Genomic DNA, 23,975 nt, shown 5'->3' with positions numbered 1-23,975 from the left:
GTCTTGAGCTCCTGGGCTCAAGTGATCCTCCCACCTCAGCTTTCCAAATTTCTGGGATTACAGGCATGAGCCACTGTGTCTGGCTACATATTTTCCACAAATAAAGTGAGCCTACTTTGTATATAATTTGCAAGTATTTTCTCCCATTCTGTGGGTTGTCTTTCACTTTTTTTTTCTTGAGTCCTCCAAAATTCATGTTATAACCTAAGACCTAATGTGATGATGTTAAGAAGTGAGGCTTTCAAGGTGGTGATTAGGTCATGAGTGCTCTGCCCTCGTGAATCAAATTAATGCGCTTATAAAAAGGCTTCACATAGCATTTCTTCTTCTTTTTTTGCCTCAGCCTCCTGAGTAGCTGGGATTACAGACGTGTACTACCATGCATGGCTAACTTTTGTATTTTTAGTAGAGACAGGGTTTCACCATGTTGGCCAGGCTGGTCTCGAACTCCTAACCTCAGGTGATCGGCCCGCCTCGGTCTCACAAAGTGCGGGGATTGCAGGCGTGAGCCACCATGCCCGGCACATGCATCAGTTTTTATGCTTCCTTGCTTGGACTGATTAACCAGTCAACTACTGGTTCCAATAAGGTTGGATGAGGTGGCATATAGTCTACTTATTTGCCGCCCCCGCTTCTTCCTTTTTTTTGAGACAGGGCCTTTGACGCGCTGGCTGGAGTGCCGTGGTGTGATCTTGGCTCACTGCAGCCTCAACTTCCTGGGCTCAAGCAGTCTTCCCACCTCAGCCTCTAAGTAGCTGGAACTACAGATGTGTGACCCTATGCCTGGCTAATTTTTGTATTTTTGTCGAGACGGGGTCTCCCCATGTTGTCCAGGCTGGTCTCCAACTCCTGGGCTCAAGAGATCCGCCCACCTTGGCCTCCCAAAGCCCTGGGATTGCAGACATGAGCCACTCTGCCTGGCAACTTGTAACAATTCTTTGTATGTTCTTGATACAAGTCAGTTGTCAGATACAGTAGTAGTACATAATTAAACATAATTATATAAAACTATATTTTATGTAAGTGCAGCATTATATAAAATAGCAAAAATTTGGAAATAACCAAATGTCCAACAACAGGTAGTTAGCTAAGTAAATTGTGAAACATCCATGTAATGAAAGGTATACAACTATAAAAAATGATCTAGATCTATTCATACTGACATCGACAGATGCCTAACATAAATTACATGAAAATAGGAAGTGACAGAGAAGAGAGTATGGTATAATCTCATTTGCATTAAAGTAATCAAAAAAACCAGCTTATATAATAGATACAGGCTGGGCAGGATGGCTCACGCCTGTAATCCCAGCACTTTGGGAGGTCAGGGCAGGAGGATCACTTAAGCCTAGGAGTTCAAGATCAGGCTGGGCAACATACCCAGACCCCATATCTACAAAAAGTTTAAAAATTAGCCAAGTGAGCTACGATCACGCCACTGCACTCCAGCCTTGGGGACAGAGCAAGACTGTCTCTAATAAAATAAAACAAAATAAAATAAAATAGGCTGGGCATGGCAGCTCATGCTGTAAAAGTGCTGTAATCCCGGCACTTTGGGAGGCTGGGGCAGGTGGATCACCTGGGGTCAGGAGTTCAAGACCAGCCTGGCCAACATGGTGAAACCTCGTCTGTACTAAAAATACAAAAATTAGCTAGGCATGGTGGTGCACATCTGTAATCCCAGCTACTCGGGAGGCTGAGGCAGAAGAATTGCTTGAACCTGGGAGGCGGAGGTCACAGTGAGCTGAGACTGCACCATTGCACTCCAGCCTGGGTGACAGAGTGAAACTCTTTCCCAAAAATTAAAATAAAATAAAGTAAAATAAAATATAATAGATATAGCTACCTATGTGTGAAAAGGACGATAACAGTAAATCATGAGTGTTTTCTGTTGCTGTTTCTGTCCTCCCTTGGGGGACCTTTCTAAATAAATAGGAGTATACTCTAAAATAATGATTAAAGGTGTAGTATAGTAAATGACTACATCAAAAGAGCAGAAAGCAAAAACAAGTAAATGGCTACAATGTCACTAGGCAATAGGAATTTTTCAGCTCTACTCTTATCTTATGGGATCACAGTTGTGTATGCAGTCCATCGTTAACCAAAACATCATCATGCAGCACAGCACTGTATAGGTATGTATAACATGGACAGAAACAGACACCTCAGAAAAAGCAAGATACAAAATTTTATGTACATTATGATTAAAACAATACTAAACACTAATTTGATAAAAGAGTAACAGCAAATAATTAGCTGTGTTTGGTGATGAGATCATTAGTGAAATTTTCTCCCTTTATCTTCCAATCTCTTAGTAATCTTGTATATTGTTTTTTGTAATATTTAAATAAGTTTTACAAGAGTGCTGTTGGTGGCTGGTAGTTGATATTCCTGTTTGTCTTTGTTTATGAAGCTCCCTCCTTCTCTGTGGATACCACGCTTCTTCTTACCCTATATATCTATAACAAACTGTGAGAGAGTTTTTAATGTTTTGACAAAAATTTTTAAAGGTCACATAGAACAATCATAATTTTTTCCACTGATTACTATGATCCGTTTGAATAGTCTTAGCTTGCATGGTCATTTTTACAGTCCCATACTACTATGCAAACTGAGAAATGACTACATATAATATAGATTTACTCTCTATCTTAGCAATTTTAATCTTTATCATTGAGTGCTTAAAGGAACGTCTACAATGCACCATAAACCATACAGCAGAATGTTAGAATTTTCACTATAAAACCAAACACATCATATATGCACACCCATGAAGTGTACAAACAATACATACTAAGTTATCTCTTAACACTATTTTTCCTTTTCCTGGTGTTTTGTTGTTGTTTGTTTGTTTTTGAGACGGAGTCTCGCTCTGTCGCCCAGGCTGGAGTGCAGTGGCATGATCTTGGCTCACTGCAACCTCTGCCTCCTGGGTTCAAGTGATTCTCCTGCCTCAGTCTCCCCAAGTAGCTGGGACTACAGGTGCATGCCACCATGCCCAGCTAATTTTTATTGTATTTTTAGTAGAGACGAGGTTTCACCATGTTGGCGAGGGTGGTCTCAAACTCTTGACCTCAGGTGATCTGCCTGTCTCAGCCTCCCAAAGTGCTCAGATTACAGGGGTGAGCCACTATGCCCAGCCAAATCTTTAATTTCTAAACTAATTTGGAAAGACAGAAAAATTCGTATCTTCCTATGTATGTAATCAAAAAATAGTAGTCGAAATATTCATTGCATTTTCACTGTCACTCAATCTTTTGCCAATTATAATCTATATTTTTTTAGTTTTTATTTTTAGAGATGGGGTCTCATTCCTGTCGCCCAGGCTGGAATGCAGTGGCACAATCATGGCTCACTGCAGCCTCAAATTTCTGGACTCAAGAAATCCTGCAGTCTAAGCTTCCCAAGGAGCTGAGATTACAAATGCGAGCCACTGAGCCCAACTATAATCAGATTTTTTATTTGTATATCTAATTATTATATAATTTTATATATAATTGCACAATATATATTTTATGAAAAGTAACGGTTTCTAAGATGAAGAAAATCTAACCCCTTCCATGAGTTCCAGTATCTTATTATAACTACACTAAGCTACAATAATAGCTTAATATTAAACATTAATGTTTCTTCGACCTAAGGAAGCTGATTTTTAAAAATAATAAATATTAATTTTAAACACAGTATTAAAGTATTAATAATCAAAGCCACGCAGTGAAACGACATTTGAATTTTGGGAAATTTTCTTTTTTTTTCCTTTTCTTTTTTTTTTGAGACAGAGTCTCACTCTGTCGCTCAGGCTAGAGTGCAGTGAGGCAATTTTGGCTCATTGCAACCTCCACCTCCCGGATTCAAGCAATTCTCCTGCCTTAGCCTCCCAAGTAGCTGGGATTACAGGTGCCTGCCATCACGCCCAGCTAATTTTTGTATTTTTAGTAGACAGGGTTTCACCATGTTGGCCAGGCTGGTCTCAAACTCCTGACTTCAAGTGATCCGCCCGACTCCACCTCCCAAAGTGCTGGGATTACAGGTTGAGCCACCACACCTGGTAAGAATGTTGGGAAAATTTTTTCATACTAACACATTGGCATATCAGTTATCAGTTGGATAAAAGTTTTCTTCCATATATGAAGTTATAAAATGCCACTGCCCAGAGACAAAATCTTCTGAAGAGTTATTAGATGAATGGCTGACAACAACTCACCTACTACTCTCTCTCTCTATATGCCCATTAAGATAGGATATCTTTTGAGAACCTGCCTCCAGAAATAAAGTCTTTAAAAAGTTTGGGCCAGGCACGTGGTTCACACCTGTAATCCCAGCACTTTGGGAGGCCAAGGCAGGAGGATCTCTTGAGGCCAAGAGTTTGAGACCAGCCTGGGCAACACAGCAAGACCTCATCTCTGCAAAAAATAATAAAAATAATTTTTAAAAGTTTAAAAATATAGCATTTCATTTTAAAAAGTGCCTAGAAAAGCAGAAGATTTTAAAATATATAAATGTCACTTGCATCACTAAATACCCCCTTAACCTTCAAACAGTCTCTACTCCAATAACACACATAACAAATAAACCCTAGGCCCTTACAGCAATTGGGTTAAGAAAGGTTAAATTTCAGAATTCATAAAGATAGGAGGCATTTCTCATTCTTATGGTAGAGACTACCTGCTGTCGTCTGTGTACATGCTTACAATAATAAAGGCCAACCTTTTATTAATGTTTGCTAATAAATATCCTCCTGATTTTCCATTCCAGCTAAGATTTGATAACATAATTGACTCTTCTGTGTTTTCATCACAAGCAGCACTGTTACAGATATCATTTCCTCTTAATTTATTCACAGGCTGTGTGAATAATTTAGAAAATTATTTTCGAAGGACTCTATCTAGGGAAGTCTTTTGGGTTTTAGAGTAGGGTTCTTTCTATTCTGGTTTTCTGCAGCTGTGGGGTCACTCCATCAGAATTTCATGGTTATATCCTTTGCGCAATCTGTAACATTGTTTAAGTTCAAAACTACATACATTATTTCATCAAAATTAAAAACTTTTGGGCATTAAAAGATCCTATCAAGATCATGAAAGACAATCCACAGATATTAATATATCTGTAACCCACAGAAATATTTGGGAGAAAATATTTGTAAATCATATATCTGATGTGAGAATAATATCCAGAATGTATAAAGAACTACAGAACTACAACTCAACAACAAAAAAGCTCACATCTCCATTCAAAAATGGGCAAAGGATTGAATAGACATTTCTCCAAAAAAGACATACAAATGACCAATAGCACATAAAAAAATGCTCATTAGCACTAGCCATTAGGAAGCTAAAAATCAAAATGACAATACTATGTCACACCCATTAGGATGGTTATTAATTAAAAGAAAACAGAAAATAACAAGTATTGGGTAGATATGGAGAAAATGGAAGGAGCACTTGTGCATTGCTGGTGGAAATATAAAGTGGTACAGAAGCCATGGAAACCAGGTTAGCTGTTCCTTAAAAGGTTAAATATAGAATTACCATATGACCCAGCAATTCCATTCCTAGGTTTATATCCAAAAGAAGTGAAAGCAGGACTCAGATAGATATTTGCACACCAATGTTCACAGCAACATTATTCACAATAGCCAAAAGGTGGAAACAACCCAAATATGTCCCATCAACAGATGGATGTACAAACAAGATGTAGTATATACAAATTATTCAGTCAAAAAAAAGAAATTAAATTCTGCTATGTACTACAACATGGATAAACCTTGAAAACATTATCCTAAGTGAAATAAGAAAGGTCAAATATTGTTTGATTCTGTTTACATGAAGTGTCTAGAATAGGCAAATTCATAAAAACAGAAAGTAGAATAGAGGTTACCAGGGGCTGGGGAAAAAAAGGGATACAGAATTTCTGTTTGGGATGATGAACAAGTTCTGGAAATGGGTAGTGGTGATGGTTGTACAATATTGTGAATGTACTTCATGCCACTAATTGTACACTTTTTAAAATAGTTCAAATGGTAAATGGTATGTTTTATATATATATAATATATAACCACAATAAAAATAAAATAAATTGCCAAAGCCAGGAGAAGGTGGGGGAGAGCTATGTACATACCTGAGTTTGTGAAGATGAGACAAAAATTCACATGAACTATTTTGAAAGTCTTTTACAATAATCCTAGTAAGACATAGTTGAAAATATAATACTGATCATGACTAAGCCATAATCCTATTACAGTCAAAATCATAATTTAGTACAATTTTTTGCTTTCTCAAAGATATGAGAAAAGCTGCATACATGTATTTATATACCAGAAAAATATACCTTTTAGTAAGGGTTTTACAGCAATGCAAATGTCAAAGTAGCACTGGCATAAATTGAGGCAAATAGTTTTTTAACTAGTAGGAGATAACTGTGAAGGACTTAGTAAATGTGAAAACTTTGAAAAGCTGAAAAATCCACCTGTAGTATTTTGACTTCACTGACATAGGGAAATGCACAAACATCTACTACATTCCAGATTTAGGGACTCAGGATACTAAGATAAACAGAAAAAGTCTACCCTTTCAAAAGTTTAGCTTATCTCTGCCAGGATCACAAGAGGCACTAGTGAAGAACAGACATTTTGGGGGCATTTTCAAATTCTCAAACTGACACAAATACATGAGATGCGCAAAAGTCTTCTAAATTACAGTGTAACCTACAATTGTCTATCTTCTAATAAATTCTTCTAACACATAGAGAACTTCTGTGTAGTGCAGTTCTCTGAGACCTGTAATTATAAACTTCAGTTACATTGCTATAAACTTCCAAATTGGGAGTTTGAAATATGAGCCACATGTTACTTAACATTCAGAAGACATATAAATGAGAGCAAAAGGTTATGGCTTAACAGAAAACTAAATAAGAAATAGCTATTGATTTTTAAATAGCAACATATCACAATCATACAGACACACCAATGACTGGAACCATATGGTTCTCTCAATCATCAAGCATATGCTAAATTTGTGCTTAAAACAGTCCATTTTGACTTTAAAAAAAGGTTACTCTTCAAGCAGCTTGCAATCTAGTTGGGAGAGTAAATTAATACACATAAAACATGTGTTATTTATGTACATATATATGTAAAAATACTCAAATACAAAGGATCCAAATGTAAGAATTCAAAGGAGATAAGTTAGTTCAGGAAAGCTCCAAAGAAGGTAAGATTTAGGCAAAGTCCAGAAGGATAGACAGAATTGAATGGAAATGAACCTTCATAATCTAACTTCATCTTGCCTTTCCAACACATTGTACAATACAAAATTATTAGAATAGATAAAAGCAGTCTATGGCCATACCAACCTGAACATGCCGATCTCATCTGATCTCAGAATAAAAACAAATTAGAAAAGAAGCTGAGTGCAGTGGCTCACACCTGTAATCCCAACACTTTGGGAGGTTGCCGTGGGTGGCTCTCTTGAGCTCAGGAGTTCAAGACTAGCCAGGGCAACATAGCAAAACCCCATCTCTACAAAAAAAAACACAAAAATTAGCAGGGTATAGTGGTGCACACCTGTAGTCCTAGCTGCTAGGGAAGCTGAAATAGGAGGATGGCTTGACCCTGGGGAGTGGAGGCTGCAGTGAGCAGTAAATGTGCCACTGCACTCCAGCATGGGTAGCATAAAAAAGTCATTCCAGATAAGAGAAATCACAGAAATATGGAATAAGAAGAGCATACTAATTAGCCCACTTAATGCTTATTGTAGAGAAGTGGTTAAATATTTTACATAGGAATACACATGTCAAATTATATAAATCACATGGGAGAAAAAACGCTCCAAAAATTACATGGAATTTTGACATGACTTTCCAATGTACCCTATTCATACCCACTACTCATTTGCTATTTGAGAGAAATGTCTCAGAACCAGTCAAACCAAGGCTCACCTTCAAAACCAGGTGGGTACCCAAATTGTAACAAGAATTAGAAATTTGTGCTTGTCCTTGCATATAAGGCTGTGTTTCATTTTTCCTTAATATTTACTACTGATTGCTTCATGAATTCAGATAATTTCAGAGCCAGGAGGCATTATTTATAACCCAAATTTTAAACGTTTATATTCCTGAAACATTTGAATATTTGCATAAATGTCATGAGACAAACAAAATTTACTCTGTAGAAAGCACAGTTTAGCAGATTATTACTGCTAGTTTTATTCTGTCAGCTTTCTCCTTTAAGGAGAAAGCACAGCACTAGGTAGTCCCACTTATTACATCAACATTTTAATAAGGCCAGGCACTGTAGCCCACACCTGTAATGCCAGCACTTTGAGAGGTCAAGGCCAGAAGATTGCCTGAGTTCAGGAGTTCAAGACCAGCCTGGGAAACAACAGTGAGATTCCTGTCACTACAACAAAATAAAAAAATTAGCCAGGTGTGGTCCGCACATCTGGAGTCCCAGATACTTGGGAGGCTGAGATGGAAGGATTGCATGAGCGCAGGAAGTAGAGGCTGCAGTGAGCCATGATCGCACAACTGCACTCCAGCTAGGGTGACAGAGGGAGACCCTGTCTCAAAAAAAAAAAAGAAAAAAGAAAGGTCTGTACCTGTCCCTTGGACTATTTGCCTCCTACTCCTCCAATTCGTTCTTTATATTTCCAATAGAATAATCTTTGAAATGCACCTCTAGTCATTTTACTCAGGTGCTCTTCTTCAGTGGAAGGTTCGTATGCCCTATGGTTTGAAGTCAGTCGTTTCAGCATGGCAAGCCCTAGTAGTTTCTATGATTTGGTCCCTGTCTGAACACTGTGTACCCTTGCAAATGTTGCTTTCTAGATCTTGAAATGTTCTGCTTCTCCACAGGTTCCCCCTCTTATCTCTCCTATTACTTACACAAACTGCACAAATCTTACTACATAGCTTGACTGAATTTTTAGGGATGCATCCAAGGAATTATCCTGCAAAATTAAGATACAGAACATTTCCAGCACCCCAGTAGGCTCTCTTCTGTTCTCTCCCAGTCGATACTGACCCTCAGAGGTCACCACTATTCTGTCACCATAAATTAGTTTTGCCTATTTTGGAACCTCATATATACAGTAATGCAGTATTTACTTTTTTCGTGTGTATGTGTGCATGGCGAACTCATTTTTAAGACCAAATTTTATGCATCTTCTCTGTGAAGCAAAACCCTGTCTGTTCCACACAGACTTAGAGTGGCAGACGAGTACCTTAACCTATCAAAGGCTATTTTGAGCAAAAGCCACTTTGTGTCATTGAAGCTGTAGAACTGAGCCACAAGAGGGAACTGTTAAAGTCCCAGGGTCAAGGACCAGGTACCTACGTTATCCCCACAGCACAGAAGCACAGCCTGAGTCTCTTCTTTGGCTGAGCCAAGGGCGTGCTGGAGAGGCCTGAGAGAAGGAGCGGCCCTTGTGACCAGTGCCCTTTTGGTTCACAAGGAACGTCTCCTCTTGTTTAAGTGACTTGGCTGAGCTTGCTACTTCTGCTTTGAGAGCCCAATATCAGGATCAAGACTTTAATTATCCCCAATTTACAGATGATGAAACCATATTGGGCAGGAAAGAAAGTCACCCCAGGAGAGCAAGTTGGACCTGGGCACTGGCTGAGGACAAAGGGGAATGATAATTTGGGATGTAGCTTGTTAAGGGGCCTCCCAACTGTTCTTGTGATCCAGGTGTCGAGAGGATAGAGCAGAAAGGTTGCCAGGGAGACGAGGGTAGGGTGCACTGTGAGAGTGGGAGAAATTAAAGAGAACATGCAACAAAGCCTTGGGACACCAGGAGGGGGATGGACCACCCAGTTTTGTGCTATGGGAGAAGACAGCAAGAAAAGGAATCTGTGTTAAATCCCGACAGCCTGCAGGAGAAGCAAATGCCCTTCATTTTCTTCATCAGCGGTGAGACTGGCATCCCTGTAGCTTTGAGAAACCATGCTAGTGTGGATGCCAGCTCCCTCCAGCGGGCCTGACTGGGAGACCTTGGGCTGGGGTTCTGGTCTGGGGCTCCGAGGCCTGATGGGAGGATAGTTCAGCCCAGCTTTCCTGTACTTCAGCTCATATGCAGACGGTGGCCATTGTTGAAATGAGAGACTCAAAGGAAGCTGGAACCTGAAATTTTTTGTTGTCTCATGTGAACACCTGTGTTCAGTTTCGGGTTCTACCTCTTGCTGTCTGTGTGTTCTTAGGTGACTCACTTAAACCTTTCTGAGTCTCATTTTCTTCATTTATAAAATAAAAGACATAACATTTATGTCAGATATTGTCCTGAGCATTAAATGGGAGAATAAGCAAGCCTTTTCTGCGTTCCCCTGGCATCCAGTGGGTGGAGGCCAGAGAAGCTGCTAAACATCCTGCCAGGTGCAGGACAGCCCCCATCGCAAAGAATTGTCTGGCCCCTGATGTCAGTAATGCAGTATTGAGGATCTTTGGTGTGGGGGAAACAGAATAAACTCAGAAGCTTGGCAGGTCTCAATTCAAAACCCGGTTGTACCGCCTCCAGCAGGCCTTGGTCAGGGAATAGTATCTAGCTAAAGTTCATTGACTTAATTTTGTTTTCATTGAATTTACGTTTTGCTGGCTTTCCATTTATGAGAGTGATACAAATTTCCTTTAAACATGAAGTTGTAAATATAAACAGGTAGGCCATTCACAGGAATATCTAAATTATGTCACAGGAAATGTGGCACTCTCATATGGCAAAAATTATGACAGAGGCTGGCAAATGACCTGAGTGACCTGGAGTGACCTGAGCACTGACTCCCAAATGCCCTATGTAGAACGTCCTGCATCCCCCAGACCCTTTCCTGGGTCCTCCTGGGCCCTATCACCCCCTAGACCATCCAGACCTCAGGCCACCCATCTCTCTGTTACCAGAGCAGTCTCCGTTCCCGAACGTGCTGGTCACCAGCAACAGCAGCTGCTCCTCCTCCAGGAAGCTCAGCCTGTACTTGTTCATACAGAGAACGCGGACGGCACTGAGGTAGACATAAGCCTTCAGCTCCCAGTAGACACTCTGGGCTTCCTACCCTGCCCAGACACTCTGGGCTTCCCCCCACACCTCCCCCAGCCTGGTGCTCCCGTGCGCATCTGTCTCTCCCAGTGCCCAGCACAGGCGTGGAATGGAAGAGGTGAATGGACCGATTTGAACACATCATCCTGGATTCTCCGTTCCCTCTCAAGCCCTGCAGCTAACCCATCGGCAAGCCCTGGAGGCTCTGCCTCCAAAATCCTGCCTATCCCATGTGCAAACGCCTCTCACCATGTCCACTGCTATTTGCAGTTCTGTGTGTGTGGAAATACTTCCACAAATTTGGAATGAACAGGTCACAGCTGTGCCTGGAGGGAATGGCCAGGGAAATGTGCCCTCGCATTGCTGTTCTATCCAGGCCCACCCAGCTGAGGATGGGGGACCTGCCACCACTCTCCTGGCAGTTCCGGACTCCTGGGAACCGGCAGGTGAGGACCCAAGAGTGTTTTCAGTGACCCGGCTGACCTGGTCATCCGTCAGTCCCACCTTGGCCTAGGCCTCTATGCAGCACAGATCACAGCTCATTCCATCCTGGCATTACACTGGCCTGTGCCCTGTCCTCAGGGTCACATCCCTCTCCCAGAAGCCGTGCAACCCTGGAAAACCCAGGTCTAACAGTCAGGTTCCTCCTCTGTGCATTCACAATGGCGTTGACGCCTGCTTTGCGGGACGCTGGGAGGGGAGAGGGAGGTGTATGCTGGAGAGCTCCCCAGGGGCAAGGCCTGGCTCTGCGTCACTCACTGTCAGATCCTGAGAGCCTGGGGCTGGCCCAGCACGTGGCCACCGTTCCCTAAGAGTTGGATTTCATCCCTCAGTGCTGAAGGCATGGGATAGAGCTTAGACAGACCCCCTGCGTCCTGTCTTCTTTATCTACAGCTTACTCATCCTTGCCCCTTTCACGTGCACCCGGCAGAGCAGGTGTTCACTGAGCTTGAGCAAAATTCAAGCTAGAGCAGCGGATGGATCTTGAGGCCTGGATTCACTGTCAAAGCGTTTCTCAAACGGTGCTCTCCAGAACACCAAGGAAAACTCATTGACTGTATAAGTTTGAAAATCCCTGCCCACCGGTCTACCTTTATGTATGACCAACCAGCTCTCCCATTCAGCCCAGGTATGTGTTTGCTGGACCATGTGGAGGAAGCTGAAGAGACGTGAGCTGAAGGCAGAGGGTGAGTCCAAGGTGGGATCTTGGAACAGGTATGAGAAGTTAGGCAAAAATGGGATAATTCTAGCCTTCATAACGTTAGATAATAGTTCACATTATTATTGAGTTAATAGAATTGTACCCACATTAAATTTCTTAAATTTTTTTAAGAGATAAAGTCTCACTCCGTCACCCAGGCTGGAGTGCAGTGGTGCAATCATGGCTCACTGCTTCCTGGATCTCGTGGGCTCCAACAATAATCCTGCCTCAGCCTCCTGACTAGGTGGGAGTATAGGCACACGCCACCATGCCTGGCTAATTTCTTTGACTTTTCTCTAGAGACCGGGTCCACCTAGGTTTCCCAGGCTGGTCTCAGACTTCTAGACTCAAGTGAACCTGAACCTCCCACCTCGACCTCTCAAATTGCTGGGATTACAGGTGTGAGCCACCACACCCGGCCTAAATTTCTTATGTGCCATGGGACTGCAAAACATCATTATTAGGGGCAGCTGGATGGAAGTTATAGGAGGACACTATAGTGCCTTTTCAATATTTCTGTCTAAAATCTAAAATCATTTCAACAGGAAACATTTATTTCAAAACGTGAAGGTGGTTATCCTTCCATGAGTTTAAAGTACAAAGGCAGGCTCACGGTGTCGTCAGAATTCAGAACGATGGTCGTGGGGCTGGGGGTGTTGGGAGGGGCTGGGCATGGTTGGCTTTGTGATCTGGGGTCTGGTGTGTTCCATCTCTGAATGTCTCTCGAGCTGCTCTCTGTCTTAATACACTCTCATAAGTTTAACCAAAAATAAAACGAAGATGCGAAGCTTGCTTGGGTTGTTAAGCCTAGGGAAATTATCCAGCCATGAGCCCTGGCCCAGATGCTTCTAGAAGCCTGGAGGGAACTGAGAACTTTCCAAGTGGAGGCCGCAGAGGCAAGGCCCCGAGGTGGGAGCACACTGCTGTTCGTCCCTAGCTCCGAAGGGGGCGCCCTGGTTGGAATCAGTGCTGGGTGCACTGCAGGGCCGGGAAGTCCATGCCCACGTTGTGGCTCAGTGCAGCGAAAGCCGATCTCACCCGCTCCGCAGGGTGTTCAGCCTGCCAGCAGGGGGCCAGCTGGTCCTCCTGGGATATGGCACGGACCCAGCAGCTCTGTCTGAAATCATAATGGCGGAACCAAGGGCCCTCTACGTCCAGGTCCATTGGGAGGCGGGGCATGGAGTTCCACTGCAGGAATCTCCAGGAACCCTGAGGTCCTCCCTGAGCCAGGGCCGGGCTGGGCACACCCTGAGTGCCCACAGGGTAGGTGTCTTCCTGGACAGCCCCACCAGGACAGGGTGTGGAAGAACGAGGTGCCCGTGGCGGGGAAGCTGACCAAATGGGCCGCGGGAACCGGGCTGGTGGGCCTGGAGGGGCCTGCCTGTCCCCCTTGCAGAGGGTCTTCCCGCCACGTGAAGCCGGCACAGGCCTGGATGCCGACGACCCTTGCTCGGCTTTGGCTGAAAGGAAAACAGACGCGGTCAGCATCTCCAGTGAGCCCACGCAGGCCTTTCCGGGCTGGGCCCCACCTGCCTGCGTCTCTGGAGTCCTCGGGGTCTCTGTGTGGCCCCCGTGGACTGACACTGAGGACACGCCTGTAGTCTGCTGATCCCAGAGGGAGGGGTGCGTGCTGCCTGGCGTGGGGAATCTGTCGTGGCATGGCGGGTGGCTCCTGGGACTGCCCCCAGGGTTCAGACTGGCTGGGGGCTTCCTGCCACACACCTTCGTCCCAGGGCTGTTGGGCCTGGGATACGGCCCCCAGTCAGAACTCAGGTGGGAGGGGCCTTGGATGTCACCCAGCCCCTTGTCACCTCACGTGGGGACCTGTCTCCGCAGTGGGTGATTGGGCCCGGATGCGGGTCACCCTCTGCCCTCCTGGGCTGCCCAGTCCGTGCCAGGACTCAACGTTCCCACTTCTGGCTGAACTCTTGGCTCTGGCTCTGGGGCTGGGGTCCCGCCTGTGCCCTCTCCCTGAATGCTCTGTGGCTCAGGGACACTGATTCCCTTGTCTCCCTGGCTCAAGGCTTGTTGTCCTGGCAACCTTGGAGGAGCGTGCAGGAGTGAGGGGCCTCTGCTGCTCTCTGAGGCTGTGGGTGCTTGCAGGGAGGGGCGGGGTCTCCCATAAATGGGTCTGGGCTCCTGTAGTAACTTGGAGGGCCCTGCGAGGGGGAGAGGGAGACACCGTGGAAAGTGGGAGGGGGCTCGTTGGAGGGTCTTGCCCACATCCCCCTCCTGCGTGCACAGCATGTCCAGTATACACGCACTGAGCGCCTGGCCTGAGGACCGGTGGGCCTCCTGTACTTTCTTAGAGTCCAGGAGGAAGAGGAGGAAGAAAAGGTGAAGAGGAAGGCCCAGGTAGTAGGGTTGCGGGTCCCGGGCACTCCCCTACTATTGACTACCCCAGAGGGTGACATGGGAGGGGACATGGCACTGGAGCCCACCTGGGGGTCGCAGGTCCCCCTGCTTTCTTGTTACTTTCTTCATAGAGGCCCTAAGACGCTTGAGCACGGCGTCATCATCCCTGGCCCAGGTATCAACGAACCGGTGGCAAAAACGTTCCCACAGGCCACAGCTGGACGTCTTCGTGAGGCGCTCTAGGGACAGGGTGGATATCAGGCCAGGGGCGTTACCTGGGAATGGTCACAGCTCATACCCCGTGGCCACTTCAGTCTCCTACTGGGCGGTGCCGGATCCTTTTGTGGCCACCCCAGGCGTCCAGATATACACAGGAGACTGTGGCTGGGGGGCGATCCGGACAGGGAAGTGCTCACCACACTCTCGACTTTCATCTGGGTCATGTGGGGGATGGGCTCGGTGTCACAGTGTCCTGCCCAGCCCACCTGGCCAGACCTCCCTCTGGGCCAGAACAGAGGATCATGAGGACAGTGTGAGGAAGCTGCCCTCGGGCCAGTCGGGGTCTGACCCCAGGGCTCCCCAGGCCCCGCTGGGCACACGTAGACTTACTCTGCTGAACCTTAAAGGCGATTCTTGTTATCGGCATCAACGCCTGTTCGCCTTCTACCAGATACACGTCCCACAGGCGCAGGGTGAGCCCGAGAGAGATCTGTGGGGACAGCAGGTGTGAAAGAACCTGGTCCTTCCAGGCTGGGGCTGGTGGCTCGAGCTGCGCACACTGGGGCTTCAGTCTCCGGAGTCAGTGACCTTCCCCATGAGGGTCGCCTGAGCCCTCCAGGACGCTGGGTCAGACAAGGTCTTGAAGCTCCTCATGGGGGGCACTCATTTGAGTGGGGATGTGGCTCCTGGAGAGAGGGGCTTGCCCAGGGCTTGAGGCTTCCCTGAGCCCTCTCAAGTGGGGTCCTGGCCCAGTCTGCCCATGAGGCTGGGCCTGAGCCCCAGCCATTGCCCTGGGATGACCCCTCTTGGGCAGAGGGTTTTGCTTGTGTGTCCTTTGGGGACCCGCCTGAGCCTCCTGTGGGCTGGGAGTGAGCCAGACCCCCGGGCTGGGGAAGCAGGGCACTGCAGGGCAAGGAGGGTCCCTGAGCCAGGGTCTCCCTATGCCTCCTTACCCCGTCAATCAATAGCCGGATGAGGCAGCCTAACGGGGAACGCTGCCCACGTAGATCTTTCTTGTCCTGATGGAAGCAACAGAGGTGCTCAGGCCACTGGGCTGCCCTAAAAACCTCCCTCTTCCAGGGCCTCTGAAGACCCTTCCCCTAGTGCAGAACACTGGGCGGTGTCCAGAGCTCCCCACAACACTGTCACCTTCCCACACTCCCGGTGGACACACTGCCCTTTGCCCTGCTCTGCGGGAGCTTGGCCCCCATCCCTGTGCCTCTGTCTCCTCCAGGGCAGGAAAGGAAACCAACTCCCAGCCCATGGAGAACCCGACGTCCCAGGTCAGGCCCTGGCTGGGACTCAGCCAGTCACCAGCCCCACGAGGGGCTCCAGCCCCCCTGCTCCTACAGCCCCACGGGAGGCAGGGCCTCTGGGAAGAGCTGAGGGGACCATAAGCTCACCTGATTCCCCATGGTCTTCGGTTGTGACGTGGCTACCTCATGCTCCTGTTGGTCTTGGAGCCCCTGGACGGTCCCGCCATTTGGGCTGTGAAATCCTGAGAAGCCCCCAGCCCATCATGAAATCAGAGCCTTCCCCCAAGATGTGGAGCCATCAGCTGCAAGAGCTGGGCAGCTGGAGAGGCCCCCAAACCCCAAGGCCTCCCACCCTCCCATCTGGTGACCTCAACATGCGGCCTTTACCCTGGGGAGGTGGGGCGGGAACATTCCCTGGAGCCTGGCTGGAGGTTCCCCTGGAGGCCTCCTGGGCCAGGGTGCAAAAAGGGCAAGCCTGACTTTCAGGCCACGACAGGGCGGCCGGAACTGGGTGGGCGCTTGGCTTCCCGGTCACCTCCTGGTAGTTGGGTCGGGCCAGGGAACAGGGGATGGGGAGATGCTGCCACCTGGGCTTGGTCGGCCCATTCGTGGGCACCGATGGCAGCAGGAGCCCGGGCAGCTGGAGGGCAGGAGGACTCTCAGGGAGGGGAGAGTCAGCTGCACACAATCAGAGCCGGAGGGCGTGGCTCCAGGACACAGAGGGTGGCCACGGGGAGGATGAGATGCCCTCTGCTGATGGGGATGAGAGGCGTGTGATTTGGGCTTTGGGGGTCAGCCGTGGACTCCTGTGGGACCCTCAGCAGAGACATCCTAAAGTCTCCCAACAAGCTGGCGACACAAGGAGGGTGCCTTGGCTGAAAGCTGTGATCACCTGGCCAGGGTGGCCATCCCCAGGTCTGGCTGCAGGAGGTCCCCGGGGCAGCTGTTCACTTACCCTGCAGGGAGTGCCTCTCACTGGCCAGCAGCTGCACCAGCGCCCAGAATGCATCCTCCTCAGGAAGATAGAGGAGGAACAAGGCGGCGATGTGGCTCAGGTCCCTGCAGTAGCCCACCTCCTGCAAGAGCCAGAGTCACCATGGAAGGACATCACCTCAGAGAGCTGAGGTCACCTGGGAGGACTCATGTCATTGGAGAGGGCAGAGGTGACTGGAGAGGCTTCCTCTGAAAAAGAGGCTTCCTCAGGATGCGCATTCATTTCATGACAAGAGCCAAGTCCGTCAGGCACTTCAGCACCTTGTCCAAAATGTCTGCTGATAGCACCATCCTGTGTGCGATGCTGCCAAGCTCCTGGGCTTTGGGGCAGCCCCAGGAGGAGGGCGTCATTTCTTGTTCTGAGAAGTGGTGGTCAGGCCCAGGTGACACCAGGAGTCCAGGCCCTGACTCCTTTGTGTCTCAGCTTGACCCCTTGAGACCACCCCCTTCCTTGGAGTTTTATGCCAGCGGTGAGCTGACATCCTACCTCCTATATCCTGGTGGGTCACAAATACTAACTTTAAAAGAAGCAACGACACCCCCACCAGACACCCACTCCTGTCAATATGGAAATATGGCCCGGGAACCTCACTGCCGGGAATACTCACCTGGTTATACTCCTCATACGCCAGCAGGATGTGGAGCAGTTCCCGCTGCCTAGGAAACAGAGAAAGGGGGCTTTGGTTTGTTTTGTGCAGATGTTGTTAATTTCACTTTGTCTATAAAGCCTAACAGCAAATCCCATTTCAGGTTCAGATGATTCACCAGATAAGCAGTGAGCTCTGCAGGGCCTGAGACTCTTGAAGAAATGTTTCAGTAAAATCCACATCTGTGACATGCAAATAGCCCAGTTGTACAGTGACTTGCCTGATCCTTTTCACTCTGAATGATTTTTCTTTTTTTTTCAGTTTGCACACACGCCAGTTCAGTCTGTGGGTGTACAGTTCCTCCACGGTTCCGAACCAATGTGCAGAGTCTCCCGGCCACCGCGCCAGCCCCTCCTGGGGCGACTCCTTCATCCTCCAAGTCTCCAGGGTGGCCCCTATGTACCCAGCCTCTCCCCGATCCATCAGCCCCTGGCCACCCAGACTGCTTCTATGTCCCTGTGGTTTGGCCTTTTCCAGAATGGCCTAGGAATGGGAATCCTACTGTGGTAGCTTATTGGGTCTGGCTTCTGTCCCTCAGCAAAATGCATCTAGGATCCACCCACGTTCGTGCGGGCATCACCGGCTCGTTCCCTTTTCTCACTGGGTCTTCCGTTTGAAGGGAGGACCAGCCTTGCTCTCCCCATTCCCGTGTTGAAGGCCGTCCCCGAAGGCTCCGTGTGTGAGTGACGAGGAGTCAAGCAGTGAACCTGGCATGCAGGTTTCATGTGGATGGCAGTTTCCAAATCAGTGGGTTCAATATCTGTGACACTTTGGGGATGTGTGGTTCAAGTCCATCGAGCTTTGTGAGCCACTGCCCAACTGGCTGCCAACGTGGCCGTGCCACGTCCTGTTCCCAGCAGACCTGGATGAGAGTTTCCAGGACCCCTAATTCTCCCAGCATTTGGTGCTGTCACTGTTGCCTGGGGGGGCTCATGGGCCCTCTATCCTGCCACCCTCCCGTGGGTCCTACCATGGGTCCCCATGAGTCAGGGAGAGCACCTTTCACCATTGTGCATGATTTTGTTTGCTGCCTTCCATCTCCTCAGGACCCTCCTGGGTTCTGGCCCCACATGTTCCAGTCTGGCCCAGGGCTTGGAACCAGGGAGGTGCTCGGTTCATGGTGCCGGCTGCTCCCTGGGCCGGGAGAGCTCTTGGCAGCTGTGTCATCCCTCCTGGGTGACCCTGGCTTCTGCTCCGGGGAAGCCCCCATCCCTCTCATTCACCCCATCTCTGCTGGGACCCTGTGGCTCCCGTAGGCTTACTTGGTTCCGTATCGATCCTTGAAAAATATATGCTTCCTTAATGTCCCGCTGATGTCCCGGTCGATGCGCTGGATGTGCTCAGATGACCTCTTGCCCTTCTCCTTCATGATCTGTAGGGCAGGGCCAAGAGGAGGAAGCAGTCTCAGGACAGATGGAAGACTCCCTGCCCCCAGTGGCAGTCAGCCCACAGTCAGCACTTCGGGAAGGAAGGACAGAAGGAAGGTTTCCTTCTGCAGAAAGCTGCATTTTGGCTTGTTACTGAAGCCAGGGAGGGTCACCAGAGCTGAGTTTGTCTGTGGTGACTGTGTCACCGTCTGTGCCCAGGGTGTTCATCTGACCTTCACCCCCAGCTCCCCAGGGTGGTCTTGACGTTCCCTCCAGCTGGAGACCTGGGCCCCTGACACGGCCTGTCCTGTTTGTTGTGCTCTGGCTGAGCGTACCTGGTATCTTCCGGGGTTTTTCAACTTCATTTCCTCAATGTTCAGGAGGACTGACCACATCGGGCCCCGGATGTTCATGGGCATTCCCTTGTACGCTCGATCTATGAGCTGTCGGCAGAAAACAATCTGGTGTCACAGGCCACGGGGTGACCCCAGTGAGGACCAGAGCCCGGGGATTCTGGAAATTGTCGGTTTTGGCCCCATGATTCCTCAGTAGAGGTGAGATCAAGCTGGGACAGGGTCTCCCTTCCCAGGACTGAAAGAGTGGATGGACACTCAGAGTCGAAACTCTGATCTGAACCTTTTCCTTCCTTCAGGTCACCAGGGCATCCCTAGCCTTGAGCTCCGGGTAGTCCCAGCCCTAGATTCAGATTCCCTCCCAGCAAGGTGACGCTTGCACGAATAGGCAGGAAATCTGGCAACCAGGCCTGCAGTCCTCTGGGCGAGGACAGTGTGCCACCCACCCTCTGAGAGGCTGACGGTGCCAGGCCACAGCCATGGGTGCCTGTCCCCTGTCTCTGCAGAGAGTGCTTCCTCCCTCCACACATTACCTTCCTGCTGCTTTTGTATTTCTCCCAGGCTCCCAGCATATCCACCCACTTGCTCTTTCGGCCGATCTCCCGCCGAATTTGCTGTCAAATGAGGCATGTTGGAGTTAGCGGAGCTGCCAGGCTTCCCAGAGCCACCCACGGATGCTGGGTATTGGGCTCTGGAGCCCTGGTGGGAGCCAGCTGGAAGGAGCCAGGGAAGGGCAGACCTCAAGGGCTGAGAGCCTTTGAGCAAATGAGCACCAGTGGGCTGGCTTTGGGACCCCGGGATGTACCATCCTCAGGCCACAGACACACCAGTCTTAGGTCCCAGCCTCTAGGTGGGGTCCTGACACAAGCGCGCAGCCACCCCCAAGCCAGGACTGTGGTTCTCCTTTTGGAATTTTATCAAACTGCCAAAGTGAACAGCAACCTGGGGTCAGGTCCAGCAGGGACTGCTGCCCCTCCCAGTGACAGCGTGTTGCCCTCACCAGCCACCGCTCAGGCCAGCTGCTTCCTCTACCTCACTGACCACCCGCCCAGTCCCTACGTCCCTGGACCAGCCCCTCCATGCATCAGGCTCTTACCTTCACCTCCCGCGCAGTCAGAGGAGGCAGCTCCGTCTCACTGTAAGGCAACCCAGGCAGAGCTGAGGAACTGCACGGGGCCTGGAGCGGCCCCAGCCTGGGTGCCGACCCCCAGAAAGGACTGGCTCTGTCCCTTTCCAGCTCAGGGCTCAGCCCAGGAGAAGGCACAGGGAAGGGAGGACAAGGGCCTTCCTGTGGGGCTGACTCCCAGGGGGGTCAGGATCTGGGAGAAGAAGGAGTGTAGGGACAGCCTGGCCGGGATTACTGGGGCCCCTGGCGTGGGGGGCGGTCAGGCTGCCCAATGGGGCTGCCCGTCCTGGACTCGAGGTGGTGCTTTCTGCTGGAGCTGAGAAAGGTTAGCCCTGAGATGGGATGGGGGCCGCCCAGGGTGGGCGACCGGGCCCTGACAGGACTCCCTCAGGGAGTGACCACATCACCCCGCCAGGGTCAAGGGAGCCTGCCCTGAGACCTGCCCAGTGTACTCTGGGTGCACCAGAGGCCCACCCCACTTGACAGCCCCAAGGCCCTTGCAGGTTCTGACCTCCCAGCATCCACCTGCCTCTCCCTGCACCCGAGCCACACACCCTCCATTTCAGAAGTGGCACGGCTCATCAGCTCCCTCCCACCCTACCTCCCCAGGGATCCTCTGTCTCTCTATCCTGTGATCCCTGAGGGATGGGCTCCTGGCTGGGCTCCTCTTGCCCGGCCCCAGATCCCTTCCCAGCACCAGACCCAGGTCTTTAGCCGCAAGCCCTGCTGCCTCCCTGGCCTCACCGTGAGATGCCCAGAACGGGGCCCTGCCCATCTTCTCCCCCATTCTCCTAGGGCTACAGCCCCCATTATCACCATGCCTTTTCCCCTCACAGGACAGTGAGGGCTGTAGCTCTAGGGGAATGGGGGAGAACAGGGGCAGGTGGGCCCTCAGAGACCTGCTGGACAACAGCCCTGAAGCTGGGCCAGGCGTCCCCTCACCCTGTGGCCATAACCCTTGCATCTCACCGGGGTTGTCTCCAAGTAGACAGGGCCAGACCCTCAGGCTGCCCCGCTCCTCTTGTGCTCACTTGCCGACAGAACTGCTGAGCGCCCAGGGGCCTGACCTAGCCCAGTCTCCATTCCCACCGGCTCCCTAGATGGGCCCCACACCTCTGGCCTAACAACAACCTCGGGCTGGACCTGCAGGGGAGTCAGGGAGGAGTTCTGTCCCTGGAAAGGAGGTTGACCCGACCTGGTGAGACATGTCCTGCATCAGAAAGGCCTTTCTAAAAGCAAACCCATCCCTGAGCTGAGACAGGTGCTTTAGGGGTGAGGGGAGTGCAGAGGACTCACTGTACAATCCCCAAATGATCGACGTTGTTGTAGCCTCCAAAAGCCTTAGGCCCGTTGTCCTCTGACAGCCCAGCTCGGTGTCCCTGTAGCCCAGAGGGAGCCTTGGTGAGGGGTCCAAGGTAAAGGGTGCAAGGGCCTGGGGGCATTGGCCACCCGTCCCTGCCCTGTGCTCCTAGGGAGCCCAGGACCCTTTGACCAGGGCACACTGGAAGAGGCCTCCCTCCAAGAAGCAGACCGACTTGTACCTTTTCGTATTCCATAATGATGTCCTCTCGCTCTTGTGCCCAGCAACTACCCGCGACCTCTACCACGTCCATCCTGTGAGACAAAGTTGTCTAAAGGTTACACTGTACGCGGCGGCTTCGGAGAACACCTGAACCGCTCTCGCCGGGCTCCCAGATGCTGGCTGGCTGCGTAACCCCCATTCCACCGCCGCCCCCAGGTAAAAAGGGGCCAGACCCAGTGGCCCACAGCTGCTCGAGTCTCTGGAGTCTCAAGTCCCAAGCAGGGGTGGGCATCTTCCCAAGGACTTGAGTACAGTGGGACCGAGACAGAATCCTGTTGTCCCCCAATGCCATGAAATGGGGACACACCGGCCCCAGCAGGTTGAATGGTTTCCACCTGCCAAGGGTGAAGGGCCCATGATGGGCTATTCCAGGGATGTGGAGGCAGACTGAGGTCAGCGACCAGAGGTCTCTGTGCAATCGGCCTCCTGGGATGCTCAGGGCCTCAGAGATGCCCAGTTTCCTACAGGGAACAAGATCTCTCCCGACTGCTCGGTTCTACTCCGCTCATCACTTTGGCTACTGTGGCTCTTCAGTCTGAACAGTGAAGCCACTTTAGGAATAACGCCTGTTGAGCAGGAGGGTGTTCGGTTTGGGGGATGAGAAAGATCTATTGTACGCATGGAAACCATGTCTCTCGTGGAGGGACTGTGGAGTCCACCATTCTGAGCCGTCCCAACAGGAGGAGGCTTCATTTTCCTGGGTCACTGAGGAAGAACAGTGGGTCCTTGGTCCTGGAGAACACCTGGATGGACCGTCCCTCCTGGGAATACTCGAGGCAAAAGGAGGGCGAGGCCTCAAGAGGACCACGCAGAGCAAGAAATACCTGGGGAGAACCCTAGTGCCCGGACCCCTTTGAACACAAGGGAAGATAGTCTCCCCTCAGCCAGCCCTCCAGGGCTCCTTCATTTTCCACAGCTGCCCAAGGGCAGCAGGCTCCCCCAGACAAGGGACCATGTGTGTTCAGTGGGGCCCACAGCGACCGTCAGGACCCAGCTTAGGGCACAGAGGTGTTCTGAGGACCGTCAGTGGATCTATGCCAGTGGATCTATACCAGTGGCTCTATAGCAGTGGCTCTGCCAGGACCAAGCTCTGCCCCATCGGGATCGGAAACCTGGGCAGATTTGGGATCTAGGGCAGGGAGGTCACAGGGTTCAGGCCTGAATTCCAGCACAGCACACGGCAGGGCTGAGAGCAAAACTCAGGGTCATGTCCGGATTCCCAGGCCAGTTACTGCCTCTCTGACCCCAGACGTCTCATCTGTCGAATGGGGACATTTGGGAACAGCACCCACTCTACGAAGCCACCATGGAGACGAAAGAGCCAATCGTCTACACGGGCAGTGTAGAACGGGCGCCTGGTGAGTGCTCAGGGATGACCCTCCTCGGTAGCTGCCCCACAGAGGCCAACACCGCCCGCACCGTAGCCACTGTCCCCAAGTCCGCCTGGAGGGAAGAGAGCAGGTCACGCTCACCTGATTCTGATGAATCAGCTGGCCTGGGTCATGCCTCTCAGGAAGAAAACCTTTGAGTCCACAGAGCTGCTCACAGATACCACTGCCTGTGTGTAACTGCTGTAGAACACTGAGGCAGGCCAGAGAGCGGATAGGTGCTAAGCACCAGTGACATTCTGAGGTCATGGCACGCATCACAATGGGGCCTTGCCCGGGTCAGCAGCGCCCAGAGTCAGGGTCCTCCGCTGCCTGAGGCGTCAACATGCCTGACTGCAATGTGTTTGTGCACATGCGTGCACACGTGTATGTGGGTAAACACGTCTGTGCACGTGTGTGCTGCTTCTCTGGCCAGGCCCGGCTGCCCCACTGATGTGTGCACCCAGTTCCTCATCACTGTCACTCCCGAG

The 23,975-nt window shown here is 50.0% G+C and overlaps 1 protein-coding gene across 2 annotated transcripts; it reads right to left on the bottom strand.

Annotated features, from left to right (window-relative positions):
* Positions 1-12,752: 12,752 nt before the first annotated feature.
* On the bottom strand, positions 12,753-23,708 carry LOC129533808 (TBC1 domain family member 3G-like). Of its 2 annotated transcripts, XM_055388410.2 has the most exons (15): positions 23,590-23,708; positions 22,077-22,149; positions 21,832-21,914; positions 20,506-20,545; positions 19,943-20,023; positions 19,392-19,499; positions 18,952-19,061; positions 17,651-17,699; positions 17,005-17,125; positions 16,197-16,291; positions 15,747-15,812; positions 15,184-15,283; positions 14,661-14,813; positions 13,241-13,679; positions 12,753-13,197 (listed from the first exon to the last, which is right to left on the bottom strand). In XM_055388410.2, the coding sequence occupies exons 2-15, from the start codon at positions 22,146-22,148 to the stop codon at positions 13,068-13,070; spliced, it is 1,647 nt and encodes a 548-aa protein (XP_055244385.2). In that variant the 5' UTR covers position 22,149; positions 23,590-23,708; the 3' UTR covers positions 12,753-13,067. The 2 variants fall into 2 exon arrangements, with proteins under 2 accessions (XP_055244385.2, XP_055244384.2); XM_055388409.2 differs by having other exon boundaries at positions 12,753-13,679.
* Between the last annotated feature and the right edge of the window lie 267 nt (positions 23,709-23,975).

Source organism: Gorilla gorilla, chromosome 4, assembly GCF_029281585.2.
Source record: "Gorilla gorilla gorilla isolate KB3781 chromosome 4, NHGRI_mGorGor1-v2.1_pri, whole genome shotgun sequence".
Classification (NCBI taxonomy): Eukaryota; Metazoa; Chordata; class Mammalia; order Primates; family Hominidae; genus Gorilla; species Gorilla gorilla.
Note: the sequence above shows the minus strand (reverse complement) of the source record. Positions and strands in the feature narration are given on the sequence as shown.

Bases quoted from the DNA above. Each gene is read 5' to 3' on its own strand.
- LOC129533808 (XM_055388410.2), bottom strand. From the start codon at position 22,148: ATGGACGTGGTAGAGGTCGCGGGTAGTTGCTGGGCACAAGAGCGAGAG. The intron at 21,915-22,076 runs GTACAAGTCGGT...TCTGGGCTACAG, and splicing joins TCATTATGGAATACGAAAAG to GGACACCGAGCTGGGCTGTC. The intron at 19,062-19,391 runs GTACGCTCAGCC...CCTGCCCTACAG, and splicing joins AAAACCCCGGAAGATACCAG to ATCATGAAGGAGAAGGGCAA.